Source organism: Metarhizium acridum (assembly GCF_019434415.1).
Source record: "Metarhizium acridum strain ARSEF 324 chromosome Unknown scaffold_568, whole genome shotgun sequence".
NCBI lineage: Eukaryota > Fungi > Ascomycota > Sordariomycetes > Hypocreales > Clavicipitaceae > Metarhizium > Metarhizium acridum.
This window is the reverse complement of record NW_027094041.1, coordinates 1,978,559-1,995,972: the sequence shown is the minus strand read 5'-3', so window position 1 is coordinate 1,995,972 and position 17,414 is coordinate 1,978,559. Positions and strand designations below refer to the sequence as shown.

Here is a 17,414-nt window from a genome sequence, read left to right as displayed (position 1 = left end):
ATTAGGTAAAGGCTTTTATAATATTAAAGTACTTTAAGAATAAAAATAATAATAACTCTTTTAATAATAATTTTTATAAGGCTTTCTTTAAGGCTTTACTTATAAGAGAGAAACTAATAATAAAAGGTTAAAAGATATTATAAAGTAAGTTAAGTTATTATAAATTAAAGGCTTATCTTTAAGAGTATAAGATTATTTATAATAAGAGCTTAATAAAAAGCTTAAAGTAAAAGAGCTTAATTTAATAATAATCTTATAAAATATTAAAGGTTCTTAGTTTCTTTAAGCTAAAAGGTAAGGGGAAATTATCTTATATACATAAAAGAAACGGCCCGTACCTAGTGTGCCCTATAGTTCTCGTAATCTCTTTGTGTAATAAAGGGCTTCTAATCCTTGCTTAACCTAATTCGTGTGACAGACTGATTCTACCCTCCATTTCCCGGCATATGCAGACATCCACAGTCCTACTCAAGCTGTTGGACATCGTGCTGTCGAGAAATGTCATACATACAAACCAACAAATCAAACTAAAACACAACATGCCATTCTACTATAACTACCACGAAGCGGCAAACATGTCTACGGGCTCTGCGACAGACAAAGGGTATCATGATTCGGACACGACGTTATGCGCAAACTCTCGAGGAGTCAGACGGTTCGATAAGAATTAAGGGACAGAAGGGAAAGAAGATGATGGAGACTTGAATGGCTGAGCAGGCGTGCTGGGACATGGATGGATTGAATCTGGGTGCGGAGGCATGGTCTTTGATTTGGACTTTCTGGACTTGAGTGTGTTATTGTTTTGTTGAGGGATACTTTTTGTTAATTTTGGGAGGTGCTGTCAGTTGAGAAGGAATGTTTCTTGTTTTTGGTCAGATTATGTCCTATGTCCTGTATTTCAAGTTTTGACAATGTCACTCGTTTATGAAGAGACTGGTTCTTGTTTATATGTGTCCCTGACTGTGAGGATCAAGTATTCAGGTAGTAGAATTAATGTTGTATCCAACACCTGATCAGCTGAATATGATTTTGATTCTCATGTTGAACATCAAGAGGCTTGCACATGGGCCCGGTTGTCTCATTCATTACGGCGTTCAATTCCAACATATCTTGTCGTGGGCTCTTTTTAGCAATCGCCAAATCTAGACATGTCTAGTCCGTAGACTTCAAAGCCCATCACAGGACAAAAGGGTTGCATTCTACATGATTCCCGAACGGCATCTTCATGGTCTGCTCTTTATTTCTTTCGCAAAGAGCTGTCGAATTTCCAAGCAAGGTTTCATTCAGGAAGCCGTGAAGCTGGAGCGCAGCCATTCTCTAAATCGCGACAATCACTGCTCATTCTTTCAACTAGGAACGCAGCCGGAATGCAGCAGAGCTGTCTGGGTTCCCTCCAAGTCTTTTCCCAGCGAACACACCTGACACTAAGCTGCTCATGATGAAAGCATTGATGAAAGCATTGATGAAAGCATTGATGAAAGCATTGATGAAAGCATTGATGAAAGCATTCCCGCTTTGCATTCACAGCCGGACCAGTTAAATTACACTCATGCTCGAGGACACACATGCAAGGACTGCGACATGTCCTTTGTTCAGAGCGAGAGCACTGGCTCAACAGCCGGTGAATTGGCCACCAGTCTGATTTACTCGCAGGTCTTCAAATATAAATGACCCCTTTGCCGACCTTTTGCGCAAGTCCCTCGCGGTTTCGTCAAGCCCTCGCCTTGGTAGATGAAGCTCCCCGGCTACTCACCCCCCCGGCCCCGACTCATATCTGATCAGGAGAATATATTAGGGTTCAAATATCAGCGCCCGCAGCGACGTCAACATGTGCGAGTTGACTTACAACCACAGAAAATGCGGCAAATGTCATGTCATGACACGCACAGATGAGAATCCCCATGAGCAGATGTGCCGAAATTCCTACGTTGGGGCCTGTCCACTACACAAGATTACGGAGACTTTTACCACGGAAACGTGTGACTCGTGCCTGAGGTCCCCGAAGAGATCGAAGACCGGCGACGCGTAGCCACCTCTTGCGCCTCGATGGGATAAGCTTTCACTGGCGCAAAGTTGAGCTCTGGTGCCTTTCAAGAGTCTGGTCGCCCTCATCGCAGCTGTGTCCGAGCCTCAATAACGGCGTGCGACTCAATTCTTAGCCTTCAACCTTGGATTTTTGAGGTATTCAACACACCAAACCCTCTAGACCGCTCCTTTCCACGCATTCTCAATACCCGGTTTTCGGAAGGATAGGGGGGAGGGATTAAGATCTGGCATCACTCCGGTGCTTGTGAACTAGCAGATCATGTTGGAAGAAACAGGAAATTTTTGGGCCCGGTTGGTCACGATAGTTGCTTTCTCTAGGGCTCGAGCTGAAGGGAGCTCTAGAAGGGGTTTTCAGGGCTCTGACGGTCTGACCAGGTATAGAAGGGGTCAAGTTTGCAGGGCATCGTCATCAATCTTAAATCTCTCATCATCAATTCAATTGACTCTACCTTCCAATTCCGCTGCGTAAATTGCTGCGATATTTCCAACAGATAAGTGTGCCGCATGAAATGCAGGAAAATATGAAAATGTTGGTCTGCAGAGAACCTCGTTGATTGTTGATAAGCTTGGACTGGCAACCAAACTGCGCAGGTTACGGGGACTATAGGTCCCTGGTTGTGTAAATAGCTCAAGTTGGATTTTTCCTTGAGACTGCTTCTTTTCTCTTTGTGAAAATTCGCTTCATTCGAGTGACACTTGACCGTACTCGTGCCCTTGTATCATCATCCGGCAGCCAATTAGGTGAATGAATACACAGATTGATTCAATTTATACTACCTCACCTACGTAAGGAGTGAAACTGAACCGGGATACACGACACTTTTGTGCGAATCTTAACCATGATTCGTGACTTTCAAGATAGCGCCAGGACTTCTCTTCATCCACTTATGGCTGAACTCACCTTGCAAGATATCAGACTTGTCACCGACGACGCCGCCAACTGTGGCAAATCCAACATCTGGGCCCGGGACGACCTTCAAGGTCTTGCTAGCATTGTCCCACGTAGCAGTGTGACTGTTGCGCTCATCAGTGCGGCTTCCGCCGCCGCCAACACTCATCGGAATACCAAAGACGCTGATGTTCCCTCCCGCGCTGGTAATCTCCTTCATCTGGGTGTCAATGGTGTTGGCAGCTGAAGCGACAACCGAGATTTCACATAGCAAAGACCGGTGGCGAGAACAAGTTGGCTAACCCTAGCAAGGGACTTTACCTCGCTCGGGGCATCTTTGCGAAGCTTATACTTGGACACGTCGTCATTACTGAAACCGCGTCAATAGTGCGACAAGGGCAGGTTAACAGTGACTTGAAACGGACGGTTCAGTTCAATCTCAATAATCGACTTTGAGGTATCAAGGTCCTTCGTTTTCCACGAGGACTTGAGGGACCAAAGGCCCCTATGTACACAAAAAGTCGTGAGCACTTGAGGCCTGCCTCAGGTCTCGCTTAGGTCCGACTTCGGGCCTCGTGATAATTCCTTTGTTGTTGTGTGCTGGAAACTAGGCGCCGGGATCTTCTCGTTGTTGTTGAATTTTCTCAAGAGTCATCCCGGACTCAGGATGTTGCCTATGGCACCGTGCATATTGAGGCTGGTCTTCGTATTTAGCCCCCGTGACATTCATGGAAAAAGGGGTTGGGGTTGGTACAAACCCAGGATAGTCGTTCGTTTTGTCCAGGCCCTTTCCGGGCATCGCCGATCGTCATTGATTGTGGCAGCCTTTGGACAATTAATCTGGGATTGAATTTCCGTGATCCTAGAGCCAACGTTGGCCAGCTTTGCCTCGGCTGCCTTGAAAGCAGGAGCCTTCCCACTGGCAACGTAGTCGGAAAGCTTCACATCTGGGGGGAATTGGTCCAAGTTTCTGCTCCTTGGTGAGCTTGGCGACGGCAAGGCTCAGCTGCGTGTCGTATGCTACCTGCATGCTGGCCTGATGCTTTAGAGCGTCTAGCAACGCCTGGTCCAGGGCTGCACTTGGCTTTGCTCCCTATCTCAACGCGTCAGCAAAAGTTGGAGATGACGGTTGAATCTTTTCCCATACTAGGTCGACCCAGTTCAAGTACCTTCAGGCATTCTGATAAGCATTGCACGGTGGAAGAGGATTGAGTTGACCACTCACGTGTTAAGGGCTTGCGAATATCCACGCAGAGCAGAGGGGTTGTAGAACAGATTATCGGCTTCCAGGAGGTTATTTCCAATGTTGTACAGGCCTTGGTACGTATACTGATCAGGGGTGTCATTCCCAGCTACTGGGCCCTTCTGAGTTTTGGTTGAGAGAAAGAAAGCTCCGCTTTGTGCAAAGTTGGCACCGGCCTTGTCCTTGATGGCCTGGCCATAATAGAGCCAGAAGAGCTAGTTGATCTTGTCTGTAGACGTATTGAACGGCTGACAAAGATGGAATCAATAATAGATTTGTATTCAGTAAGTATTAGGAAGTACTAGCTTAATTTTAGTTATAGTCTGTATAGAATTTGTTAGGAATTTCAGGGGGGGTTATAGTAGATTACATACCCTTTACAATGCCCTCTTTATGCGCCCATTTGTTCTTTTGCTTCTGTTTATATGCCAATCTTTGCAACTCATCAAACTTAACTATAAATGACTAATAGAATCAAAGAAGTCGTCACAAAACCTCTTTATTTCAGCTCGATGATGCACGTAAGCTTCAGGTAGTCACGTAATTGCTGAAAAGTTAAAATAAATCCAGGCCATGCTACCAGGCTAAAAGGCATTTACAAAATAATAGATTGACAAAGAAATTACTAGCTTTTGACTATGAAGCAGGCGTTATAAGATTAAAGATAGTGGTAGTTGCATAGGTGCCTTGATCATGATGCAAGCAAGCCGGTAGAGGGTAAGATCCTGGCCTCCTTCTTTTACTATCTAATCAGTTTTTCTTTATAGCGAATAAATGTGAATAGTTTATTATTATAGGTACCTAAAAGTATTAAAACTGGAATACAAGTCCATATTTCAGGTCACTATTTGCACATAATCAATAAGACCAAAGCAAACTGCGGCCTAGGAAGCCATAAAGTGGTTCGGGGCAAATATTCCGCGACTATCCGAGGCGCGCCAACACGGGAATCGTCATCTCCTGGAATTGATAACGGCCTTGAAAGCTTGAAACTTTCTGCCGGCGTAACGGTGGCAGATTTTTGTGGCTGGCTGAAACATTTCCAACTGCTAATATGTAAATGAGGCGCCAGACTCCAGACTCGCAAGACATGGTTTGAGTTCCATAGTATTGAATGACATCACAAACGTCTCTCGCATGGCTTTGTGACAAATATATGGCCCAAGGTGCCCACTTCGCGACATGTATCGCCCGTCTGTTGCCTCGCTGACTCTGTGTTCTCCTCGACCTGCCCTCCTCGCACTGAACTCAAAACCAACAGCCACAAGCACCAATGTCTGCGTCAGTAACCAGATCTATCCAGATACTTTTGCATACGCGAATCGTTCGGAAGGCACAAGTTTCTGGCTCACATGCCGAGACCGAAACCTCTGCGAACACTGTTGAGCCAATGGCCCGCTGGGTGCGGGTGTCCCCAAGCCCTCAAGTGTCCTTGAGGCTACACGCATGCAGCAGCCTTCTTTATTCTGGAAAGCCATTGCACTCTGCCTCAGCTACCTTTACCAGCTCAGGTAGTTTGCATGACAATGATCGGGCCCTGTTCCTCGCGGATCCCAGCCGGCGTGGCATATCCCTCTGAGGTTACAAACTATCAGGTTTTCATCAACACGGATACCATGCAGTAAGTCAATCGATTATTGTCTCCGCTTAGTAGAGGCTCTTATTTTGAATTTTTCAACTCGTGAGTGAGTCCGGCTTTGTTGTCTCGCTCCATGTTGAAACAGAATAGAAGGACCTCTTCTAACTCATGCAAAAAGGTACCTGAAACACGTTAAAGAGGTATAATAGCGGATTGGGATGTAAAAACTAGCCTAGTGAGATAAACGCTAATGGCTTATAATGTTGGAGCAATGAATCGACGGAAGTCGTCCAAGCTTGTCAGGCTCTACTCTAAGCTTAAGTCCAAAAAGACTAAATATAGGAAGCTAACCAAGCTGCATACATAAAACGACCGCCAAAAGCCCACGGTTACCCCTGGTAAAGCCTGGCAGCAGCCCAAGCTCTATAAACCGTGACGGGCCATACACGATGCCCCTGGCTGATGTCTGGGATCGTTCATGGTCGGATCTTGGACACCCCTTGCTGGATCAAGCTAAGCCTCAGGAAATCTTGAACGAAGAGCAGAAACAATTCATCAACTCGCTATCGGCTAAGCTGACACTCCTGCATTCGCCGTATACCGGCAACGTCAGCAGAGGCATGTGGGACATCAACGAACCCCCGAAGTCGGTTTCATTTACGACCTAATGCCCCGCGGGTTGTGAAGGATACAGTCTGCAAGAAGTCCAAGCTGATCCGCCTGGGGCTTGGAAGTCGAGCTGACTATCCCCGAGGTGGTCCCTTCGACCGCGGTCAAGAATGTCACACCGGCAGCCATGAACTTGCCCCTCAAGACCGTGGCAGGCGATAGCAACAAGATGGTCTTTACAGGCGGTGCTGATGGGTTCCCTATCCTCGGAAGGGGGTCTCGCGGACATGATTTAGTAAAAGTGCTTTTTCCTTGAACCACTCTGGGCGCACGTATGAATGTGCAAGAAAAAGTATGCACAGAAGATGATAGGTCGATATCTTAGTTTGTCTACGCGGCTCTGCGCCGTTGACTTTATATCGTTAGTAAGAGCACATAGAGTCGTAATCTCCTACCCCGTACTTCCTATTATACGAGGAGTGGTGATGTCGGCCGTTGGGAAGTCTAGTAGATAAAAGTGAGTTTTGATGTTGTTAGTTGTCAAACAGGGCTATGAATTCTCTAGTGCATCAAGTTATGCGATTTTTAAATATTGTAGTTTCTTGACGTCTTAATGCTTAGCTAAACATTACTATATAGATGAGCTTAAAGGTGTTTTGTTATTTTCACTTAAAAATTACAAGGAAAACATAATCAACTTCACAAATAATAATGATAGTAAAAATTAAAAGAAATATAACAGGATGTAATACTCGAGTCTGGAGTAAATAAAAGTAAAGAAAAATAAGCAGACAAAAGGCATTACATAATAAGCTCTTATTCCAGGTAGTGCTCTAGGAAACCGAGCAAGCTTTAGTTTTAGGGAAAATAGTTTCGCAAGTCAAGAAGTAATAGACAGTGAGAAGCGAATGAGAGCAGCAGTGGATGTCTATGCATTTGCACCATCAAACCAAGTGTAACCAAGTGTAGCCAAATCTGCCTCGGCACAGCGCTATTTGGCGATTGCATCTCTAGACGATCCACCGCCTCCAAATGAAACAATGCGCCCAAGATTCGGGAGTCCGATACTGTGTACAAGCCTCTGTGGACCCTACAATAGCCGAAAGAAAGCTATAAAAGGGGACGGAATGCCAGTCTTGTAGGTCCAGAACTGACGGGGACTTCGCTCTTCAAACATGTGCTATACTACATGCGCGCCTGTATACTACCAATTCATCTCCGCGGACCCCTAGGTTCACTCACCTCTATGGATTAAACATTCACCATCTTTTGTACTCCTAATACGAGATCCTCCCTTTTTCGCTACAACCGCATCCAAACGCGAGCAAGAGAACGTCATCCTCTCGTCAGCTTGACTCTACAGACTACGACCTTGGCATATTTCCCTTTTTAGAAGATTACAACGACATGATTCCATCTTCCAATAGCAAAATTGCCTCACTGGACTCCCTCAATTTTCTCCTACTAAAAACCATTCATGTTAGGGAGCATTCAACTTGTTGGCTTGTGGCCGCCAAGACCTACAAACAGTTCCTGTTTGCATCGTCCAACAACAACCACATCCGACCATCTACACGTCCAGTCTCAGGTCTCCGTCCTCCTCCGACACGGCACGCATCTGCCTGCGACCATCTCCCAGTGACAAGGAGCGGAAGCGCATCTTCATTTCTTCAAGGGAAAGAAGCATATCCCTATCCTCCGGGAGGACACCGATGCTTACACCAAATGAATACAGCCTCTCTACCTCGGTAATCATTCTCTCAACTTTTGTGCAGCTGGCCGGTCTGCTCCGGGTGCCCACGCCGGTTACCCTCTGCCTTTTCCCTAGCCTCTCGTCATTAGACGAGTCCGTTTCGCTCAGTCGCTAGCATCGTTGGTCAGCAGGCACGCGGTTCATGTAGGAGCATATATCCGTGGAAGGCTTGCCTTGCTTTTCGGCATCCTCGTGTCGTCCACGCATTCCAGCTGTCTGGGCGTTGCCTGCGGCGTCATCCCCATGTATTGTGTCCTGGCTGTCGACACTGGCCGGGTCTGTCTAAGGCCATGCGCCGCGTCCGCCGTGGCCTCTCCGTCTTCGAGGCGCCGAGACGGAGGAGAAGCCGTGCTTGTCGCCTCGATTCGTTCTACGGAGAAGCGTCCAGTCTCCATACGGGGCATTTCCTCGGCCGCGGCCTCTTTACCCGACGACGATGGCAGGATGAATGTATCCGCGGCTTCTGAAGGCTCGCCGCTTTCAAACGGGAACGAGTACATCAACGGGTACTCTGGTCCCTTTGGCGGATAGAGCATGGGGTCCGATGCCTCCCTGCTTTTGCTCTCTTTGTACCGGACGGTCAGGGGCAGCGTCGTGTGGTCTGAAAGCACGTCCATGGGGGACTCTGGCATCTCAAATTGGTACTGGTTAGATGACTCGCAAAAGACGGCGCCTTTGGCTGCGACCTTGCCATCCCAGGCAGCCTGGCTCTCTTTCTGGAACTGGGAGACCACAACGGCGGCGGCAGCGGCGGAGGGAACCTGAGCCTGTCCATGGTTTTCTATCGACGAGGCGTCTCTTGTTGGTCTCTCTGGGGCTGTCAGGGAGACGTCAAATACCTGTGAGGCCTGTTCTTTGCGATGTCCTGTAGTAAAGTGGTAAGCGCTGATATTTGTCTAGTTGGCTGTCCGAAGGGCAAAAAAAGGAAAAAGAAGAGGCCCAAACAAAGCAACAAGGAGCACCGGCTGCCTCTCCTAGAAACATACTGTAGCGCCGTTGTGACTCTCTATTTTGGAGTCGCCTCCTGTCATACTGCGCCTCGTCTGATGCTGGCATGTCTCGACTATCGTATGCAGACCGGGCTTGTTTGGAATTAGGGTTCGTGGGCATGGAATAAACTTGTCATGCTGGGGTTGGGGAAGCGTTGCGCGAGTTGATTTTTCGTCAAGGCCCTTTTCTTTGTTTTCCAAGATTCCTGCCAGTGCCTTTTCTATCGCCCATGTTCCCCTTTTCCTTTTCTTTTCCCCTTCTTCTCACAAGCAACTCATGAGGAGGATGGTGTTGAGCTCGAAGAAATGCCAGCGCAGCACGAGGATCCATAGCTACCTAGATTGGTGATACTTCACATAGAGGATCGTCTCGGCTATCATCCACATTCCAATTACGACTGCTGGCATCTGATAACAATTCCTGTCCTGAAACATGTTGCACACCTACCAGCCAATCAAGATCTGACATGCCAAGGAGCACGGCGTAGCATACATAATGCGACCTTGTCGATTTGTGGCAGTTGCAACATCTACCAAGATGAACAGAGCAAAAGCAACCTTAGCAATCCCTGTTTCTTACCTGTCATCATACAGAGCGGTGCTGCCGCGGAGCAAAGGCGCCGTAGGCTTGCACGTGTCAATGCCGGCATGTATCGTGCGGGCTCCAAGTTTGGAGACAAGTCTGGAGAATTGAATCGAACAATGGCACCCACCTCATGGGAGGTTCCATTTGTGACTTGTAACTACCTTGGGGGAAGATAATATCTGAACATGATGAATTTAATATCCGCTCTGATTGACCCAAGCATCACGAGGATTCTGACACGCAACAGGCGGCACAACAACTTTAGGTCATGGATTGATTTTTTGTGTTGCTTCACTGGGGGCCGAGATGGTAGCAGTAGTATTTCATGATCGCTTGCAATATGTCCCTGTTGGCCGGTAATTTTCTTTTTTAAGATTCTATCTCTTGACCTCATGCGCGTGTACTCCATCGTACGGAAAATGACGGCAGCGAAATCATCAACTGTCTCACAAGATCAGCGCAGTCATTGTGGATTCACCCGATGGCGTTTTACTCGTTACGTACAAGCCCTCCACCCTGTCTGCCAACTTTGGAAGGTAGTTTAGAGCCCCCCAGTCTCGTCTCATAAGGCTTGCTTGTGTCCAAATCAAAGCCGCCGACCGGTACAGCTTCCGATTCGACGGTGTTGTCTGGCCCAGGTGGTCTTGGCGAACACGCCCATGGTTCGCAGATTGCGGCTGCTATTCCCGGGAACGTGGAGAGACAAGGGCCAGTTTCCAAGTTCAGACCGAAGCAGCCTAAGCCGCGACGTTGCTCGCCTCACCGGCAAACAACGGTGCCAACATGCTGGTCTTGAACCATTGCCTGTCCCTCGCCCATCCCTTGAGAACAAAGTCCCTTCCCAGTGTCAAGGCCGCGAGCACGCGCTCCAGTGGGTACGGCAGTGGAGCATTTCGATCACGCCTGTAGTACCAGCAGATGAGGTGGACGCCGGCGTGGATGGCGGTTGTAAAAGCCAAGTCGTCGCCAAGCGAACCGTATCCTGACATGAACCCCTGCATCATGGGAATGCTGGCTTGCACGCCCTTGAAATGGTTGCGCTCGTAGATATCTGCCAGCATCCCCCCAATGTCCACCGCCCGGTGGCCAAACTGCGTATTCTCCCAGTCAATGATGAAGAGCTCATTGGGCCCCTCGTCTTCTCGTGCTGCCTCACGCCAGGGGACATTTTTGAGGAGAACGCTGTTGTTTCCAGTTAGTAGAAGAGTCTGACAGAGATGCCACGGCGGGCCGCATCTGCGACTTGAGAGAAGTTCAAAATACTCACTTGCCTGCCCAAAAGTCCCCGTGTATGAGCCCGCGGTTCTCATCGGGCACCGGGTCTCTTTCAAATTCCGTCTTCATTGCATCCCTGACTTCTTCCAGGGGCTTCCTGCAGCCATCCAAAAGTTCCGGATGGCGCTCGAGGATCTCAATGAAGCTGTCATAGGTAATGAGACACTTGAGCTTTCGCATGCCCATGTTGGACCCGACCTCCTGCAGTGCAGCCTGACCAGGTGCAGACGCCCAGTCGTGGAACGACCGAAGCCAGGTGCCCAAGGCACGGCCAACGGACAGCGCACTCGACCCGGGCAAGATGGTATTGACGTCGGAGGACTCCAAAATAGTAGTCAGGTCGGTAGTATCCGGAAAATCCTCGAGCACCTGCGTGTGCGACTCTTGGTCGAACAGGTAGAGACACGGCGCCTTGACCACGACGTTGCCACTGGCGGGAGCGAATGACGCAGCATTGGCCAAAACACGAAGCGTGGATTCTTCAAAGACGCACCGCGTAATGTCGAGAGGGAAGTCGCGATTAATGGCGACAAAGTCGGTGGACCGCTTGACCACAACCGTCTTGGCTGGCTGGTCGTCGTGATGCTGAGGCGCAAGAGGCTTGAGAAGGGTGCCACGGTAGAGAAAATTGGCCGTGCCGCCACTCAGTTGATCAAGGGACGAGCAGGCATACGGCGTGGTCGATAGTTGTTGTAGAACTTGCTTGGCGAGGGCTGTTTGCTCATCCTGGGTGAGGGGCGCCATTTTTTGCCAATGGAAATGGTAGCGTGTGATGGTTTGTTGGAGCAGAATTCGAATGTTGCTTGGATTGATGCGTTTGGTGAAGGGCAAGAGCAGAGACGAGTAAAAAATTGAAAGAGGTTAAGGGGAGAAGCGAGGCTGACGAGTGACTACCAGTCGTAACTTTTGTAAGGTTTAGTTGGGATAACGTTTTGGCGACGGACGAAACGAACAAAGCTGTGCTGTGCTAACCTGGCTTCTCACGCTCTCACTCTCTCTGGCCGTTTTTTTTCTCTTTTTGACAAAAGCCCTCTTCTCACACTCTCTCCACCAATAAGCGTATACTCACATAGGAATCAAAACGAGTAAAATTGCCGGTGGCAGAACAAAGGGATCAAAGTGGTCGTACAGTGACGAAGTCTGTCGTCGGCCATAGCTTATTGCCCCACTCGTGAAGTCTTGGGACCAGGCACTGGGCAGCGTCGCAGCTGCTGGACGGACAACCCAGTAGATACCAGACAAGATGTGTCCCGTGCTCAGACGTTGTCGAATTGACATTTTTGCTACCAATTTCTTGCTTCAACTTCGCACGCTTAGTCATACTGCGCCATTTTGCTCTTCACGTCTCCCCAACCCGGTGAAATAATACAAATATCTCGACGTATAGAACTTGACTGCAAATTCAACAAAACATCGTGGCTATTTTGGCCAACGCTAATATCTACTTGAACTAACAGTATCTTGAAATCTCGTTCAAAGCAGTGTAGGAATGGTCCACCTTTGCGATCTTTGCGTATTTTTCGTCAGAATTACAACCTAGAGCCGATCTAGAGAAATGTGCCAACGAAAGAACATATCCAAAATCAGAAAAAAAAAACATAAATCAGAGCAGAGGAACCAGCTACCAACTGTACGGCGCGTTACTTGTGGTATGTGCTGCACCTACGCCGTCGCACGGCCAAACACCATGTTCATACAACTTCTCTCCAGCACCATCTGCAGCTCTGCTCAATATTACGGCAGCCACAGGCTGATTACCCAAATAGCAAAAAGGACAAGCTGCTGACGCTACCACCAGGGATGTCTACATACAATATGTAGTAAGCCCCCCATTGTTTCATGTAGCCGGAGCGGCTGGTTTCTGTACCGGAAAGCACCGGTCTGGTGAGACAGGCTGAAAGCCAGCATGGTCAGTCACATATCTGTTTTTTCTCTCTTTGTTTGAACAGCCCACATTATACACGTACATTATTACCCCACCATCGGGGAAACACTGCGTTGGCGAGGTTGAGCGTAAACATGATGACCGTCTGGGTCATCTGTGCACCGGTGTCGAGCCCGCAGGCCAGGAGATAGTTGTACTTGCGGAACCACACAGGGCGGTATCGCAGCATGTAGCCCATAAAGACAAGAGACAGGACAAATGAGGTGAACAAGTTGGCTGTCTGGAAGACGGGGAACCAGGTGGCGCCCTGCATGATTACGACGGGGTTGCACCGCGTCTCGAGCTGCCATTTCGGCCTCAACCTATGAGCGGCATACACGATGACGACAACAGCCGGGCCCAGCAGAAAAGACCAGTAGATCCACCGGTATTGCGAATGCGGGGAGAGGATGGCTTGCGGCCCAAGGACACCCCAAAGCACCGAGATGGAGTAGTAATTCTTGGACTTCAAGGCCAGCCACGAGTTCGAGTGCCGCGCGCCGATGAGAACCGCCTTGCCGATGCGGTCGATGACGAGGCGCATAACGGCATAGTTGACAAACGGGCCAACAAGTGTTCCGTATATTTGTGCGCAGAACATTTCCTTCTCGGGGATTTTCATGTACTTGACACCACGATTAACATGGGGAGCCGCAAGAAAGAATCGGAAGACTTGGCTGACGACATACAAACCCAAACTTGTAATCGCTTAGTAGATTCAGATTCTGGCCATGGTCTCAGTATCAGCCACAGCCTTGATAGAGGGACGCTCGTATCAAAAAGTCAAGACCCGGCCTACCTGCTCGAGAACCATACGCCCGTACGTCAAGCTTGCGAGCACGGCGCTGGGGTTGCCACGGAACAGCGCGCCAGCGACAATCTCGGACAGGAACGACAGATCAACCTGCATGTTTGCTATGCCAAACAAGACGCCGTTTGGAAAGGTAAAGATCGTCGACATGGCGGATATAACAAAGAACCCCCACCACGGGAGGCCCAGGTCGGCGCCGTAGAGACATACTAGAGATAGACATGTGCAAACGATGAGCAGACAGACATACCACCAGTGAGGCACGCGCGCCGCGCTACTCATCAGCCTAAGATACGGGTCGTCTTCGTAGTCGCTGCGCACGCCCGTGAACGTGTTGATGGCAGCCCTCAGCGCGTCCTTGCCGTGCCAAAGAATTGCGAATGCAATCGCGGCTGTCGAGCACGCAAACCCCCAGAAGAAGTACATTACATACGAGCCAGACCAGTAGAGGTCCGAGTAGGCCTCCATGACCGTCTTGTTGAGTGTTTGGCCGCCGGAGAGCACACGGCTGATGTTGTAATCGGCACCCGACTTGTCGAATGTGCCCGACGACATGGCTGGAAACCTTTGGCTGCCAAGCACGTTGGCGAAGAACATGATGGGATACAAGGCCCAGCAGACGATGAGAGCTCCGGCCATTTGCGAAACGTTGGACCACAACGGCGTCACCAGGGGCCGAAAGAAGCCCGCGTAATTCCAGTCCAGTGAAACGTTCAACACACCGAAGCCCGAGTATCCGGAGCCGAGATTGAACCCAGTCCAGCTGTTTTGAGCCATGTAGCATAGCAAAGCCAAGGAGGAGAGCATCGCTGCAGAAAAACAAAATCACAAGGTTAGTCTAGCGCAGTCAACTGATACGGGATATCAGTCACGCGTAGCCACTCACGGCATATGACGCCCGGAATCCATTGCCAACAGAAGGTGATGCAGGATACGTAGGCAAAGAACTTTAGGTATTTGTTGTGGGTGACGAGAGACGTCGAATGCATGGCGTTGAAGAGGGCGACGTTGGGAAGCACGCCGGGATAATAGAACTTGGGAGGCCGCACGAGAATGTCCCGGAACAAGCCGGCACATCCGTAGCCCATCAATTGCGACGTTAGAAGAAAGAGAATTCCGTATCCTGGGCTGACTTTGCGGTCAAAATACAGCTCAAGGGCAGAAAGGGGTCCAAGTCCAAACGCCGTCCGGCTCTACAAGGCAGTCAGTCAGTCTTGCGATCTTTGAACGGCGACAACGAGAACAGACCAGGAGCCAGTCAGTACTCACGCTACCCCAGTAGGCAACAATAATCAAAGCGTGCTCCTTCGCATTCCATGGACCGGGGTTGAGGCTAAAGGACTTGTTGCAAACGACCACCTTCTTGGACGGCAAGGTCCGAGCCATGAAGTCCCCCATGGCCCATGACAGCAACTGGACAATGTAGCTGGATAGTGTGGAGGAATAAGGCTTGAAGTAGTAGATGGTCGACACGGCATCGCCTACAATGACCCAGAAAGTCGACAAGACCCAAAAACGAAACGTCAGGATGGGCTCGTTTGGGTTATTGCGCAAGTCAACAGTCTTGGCGACGAGCAGCACCGGATACGTCCGGAGACGCGGGTCAGAGAACTCGGCCGTGTCATCTTCTTCCGAGACTGATCTCAACTCAGAGATGCTCGACTGCGCAATGGCTTCGGCAGGGGACGACCCCTTTTCACTAGAAGCATCGGCTACTGCCATGGCAGGAATATGGGACGTGGTATTCGGGCCGGGTCTGTTGAGGGCTATATATGAGTTGGCAATAATTGCTAGACAACAGCCATGATAGCCCAAGACATTATGGCCAAAGCTGCCGTGCAGGGCAGCAGAGCCCATGGATATTTATATGCTTTACTATAGCAAAACCCAGCATGCGTCACTCGGTATTGTACTCCATTGTAACCCCGAGCATCCATTCGCATCCACTAGAGCCTGAATACGCAGGTTACATGCGGCAATAGCCAAGGGAGAGTCTGCTTGCCGTGGGTACTGATTACTTTCTAACGATTCTGCAGCATTTCCATCAACTCCATATCCCAACCCATCCGCAGTCACGGCCTCAACAGGCTACAAAAGAGCACAGTGATGTGCATGTTTCCTTCAACTAATAAAAGAGAAAAATCTTTTGTCACGTCTCTCTCTCAGACACTTATCTTGCCGCCATTCAACTAGTCTTCTACTTGTGCCAAGTGGCGTTATAGACTCGTTCCTGGTCAATCTGAAACGCCCGCAGGGCCTCAAAATTGATACAGTCGTGCTCGATACCCCATCCCGTGACCGTAGACGCCTCTCCAAGCTGCCCGTCTACAACGAGAGGAGAGTGTCCCTCGACGGCAAACCCAGAGCCGCAAGAAATCGCCTGCCTCAGATACTCAAAACAGTGGTCAATGTGTGCGTCCCAGCTCACTTCCGGATACAGACCAACAACGGGATGGCCCCTTGTTTCACTTGCCAGTAGTGAAACCGCACGATATTCTGCCACACATGGTTGGCATGGAATTCAGGCCATGATATCAAAAAAGGGCAAACTCACCAGACAGTGCAACTGATGGAGCAGCGAGACGACGTAGAATTTCCGCGGAACGGGACTCGCCATGTTCTCGTGATGAAAGGGAGGACCGCTCCCTTCTATGTATCCATATATCTCAGGGTTTTCGATATACAAGGCGTCGTGGGCTGGTGCGTGCATCTCAGCATCAAAAAGATCTACTCGGGGGGGCATTGGTACTGGGTTACCTGCAACTAGGTGATCCCAGTTCTGGTGAGTCTGATTTGACGGGCCAATGTATCGCTCGTCAGGCAGAAATACTCTTTTTACGCGGGAAAACACCTCTGGCGGGAAAGGATGGGGAGATGAAAGGCCGGGTATATCAATGACTCGAGGATGATGGTACAGATTGACAGCCACGAACCAGCCAGACGCAAGCAGGGCGAGAATTCCGTAGTAGAGTATCATGCGGAAATTGCAGCTACGCTGAGGGGGGACATAAATGTCCTCCATTTCTCGACTCTCGTCATCCGACTCCCGAGCTGGAAGTGATGTGAAGGACATGTCGTCGTGTTTCATGATGTGGAACTGACGGACTTGGCAGTAACAAGTAAAGGCTGAAAATTTGAAGAATAAAGATTTTTGGAAGCGTATGAGATATCTGGCAGGTACCCTTCTGTCGATAAAAGGTGGTATCCTTGTTGCACTCAGCGAGCGGGAAAGACGACGGCTCATGCTGGATTCCCATGCTCCAGTTCCAATGGCAGTCGACGAGTGACAGTGAGAGTACGTCGTTTGATGCCACAGGACTCCAAGCCGCATGTGACACTAGGTGTCATCATTTTGCGTTTCCAGAGCAGTAAGTAGTACTCTGGTTTGCACTGTGAAAGCAGACTCGTTAGGCATTCTCATCTTGCATTGTGGCCTTGCCCATGCAACTCCACGCCCCCCGTCTCTGGTTTCACACAATTTCTGAGCAGAAAAAGCCTTTCTGAGTCAATTATCCAGTGGTACGCAGTAATACCTCCATCTACTGGGATAGTTTATCTTCTTCCATCTCTAAACACACTTTCAGCACATCACAGACCATCACAATTCAGACTTTTTGGCCACACTTCCGTATCTCACAATGACTTACTCAGACAACCTTGATTCTCCCAGTGAGCCTCCCGGATACACCGCAAAGTCCGATTTCAATCAC

At 49.3% G+C, this 17,414-nt stretch overlaps 6 protein-coding genes across 6 annotated transcripts; 1 reads left to right on the top strand and 5 right to left on the bottom strand.

Moving 5' to 3' along the window:
• Positions 1-2,879: 2,879 nt before the first annotated feature.
• J3458_019993 (uncharacterized protein) lies at positions 2,880-3,155 on the bottom strand (the record flags this gene model as incomplete). Its single annotated transcript, XM_066121804.1, has 1 exon — positions 2,880-3,155. One exon carries the CDS (start codon positions 3,153-3,155, stop codon positions 2,880-2,882), a length of 276 nt encoding a protein of 91 aa, XP_065973421.1.
• A 3,051-nt stretch (positions 3,156-6,206) lies between these two features.
• Positions 6,207-6,425, top strand: J3458_019992 (uncharacterized protein; the record flags this gene model as incomplete). Its single annotated transcript, XM_066121803.1, has 1 exon — positions 6,207-6,425. The coding sequence occupies one exon, from the start codon at positions 6,207-6,209 to the stop codon at positions 6,423-6,425; it is 219 nt and encodes a 72-aa protein (XP_065973420.1).
• A 1,834-nt stretch (positions 6,426-8,259) lies between these two features.
• On the bottom strand, positions 8,260-9,229 carry J3458_019991 (uncharacterized protein; the record flags this gene model as incomplete). The annotated part of the gene is made up of 2 exons (XM_066121802.1): positions 8,260-8,984; positions 9,106-9,229. The coding sequence occupies 2 exons, from the start codon at positions 9,227-9,229 to the stop codon at positions 8,260-8,262; spliced, it is 849 nt and encodes a 282-aa protein (XP_065973419.1).
• A 765-nt stretch (positions 9,230-9,994) lies between these two features.
• On the bottom strand, positions 9,995-11,980 carry J3458_019990 (uncharacterized protein). Its single transcript, XM_007817805.2, has 3 exons — positions 11,942-11,980; positions 10,962-11,872; positions 9,995-10,876 (listed from the first exon to the last, which is right to left on the bottom strand). Exons 2-3 carry the CDS (start codon positions 11,711-11,713, stop codon positions 10,432-10,434), a joined length of 1,197 nt encoding a protein of 398 aa, XP_007815996.1. The 5' UTR covers positions 11,714-11,872; positions 11,942-11,980; the 3' UTR covers positions 9,995-10,431.
• Positions 11,981-12,537: 557 nt separating this feature from the next.
• J3458_019989 (uncharacterized protein) lies at positions 12,538-15,426 on the bottom strand (the record flags this gene model as incomplete). Its single annotated transcript, XM_066121801.1, has 6 exons — positions 12,538-12,863; positions 12,937-13,518; positions 13,583-13,618; positions 13,693-14,513; positions 14,591-14,897; positions 14,974-15,426. 6 exons carry the CDS (start codon positions 15,424-15,426, stop codon positions 12,807-12,809), a joined length of 2,256 nt encoding a protein of 751 aa, XP_065973418.1. The 3' UTR covers positions 12,538-12,806.
• A 475-nt stretch (positions 15,427-15,901) lies between these two features.
• Positions 15,902-16,792, bottom strand: J3458_019988 (uncharacterized protein; the record flags this gene model as incomplete). Its single annotated transcript, XM_066121800.1, has 2 exons — positions 15,902-16,084; positions 16,259-16,792. 2 exons carry the CDS (start codon positions 16,790-16,792, stop codon positions 15,902-15,904), a joined length of 717 nt encoding a protein of 238 aa, XP_065973417.1.
• Positions 16,793-17,414: the final 622 nt, after the last annotated feature.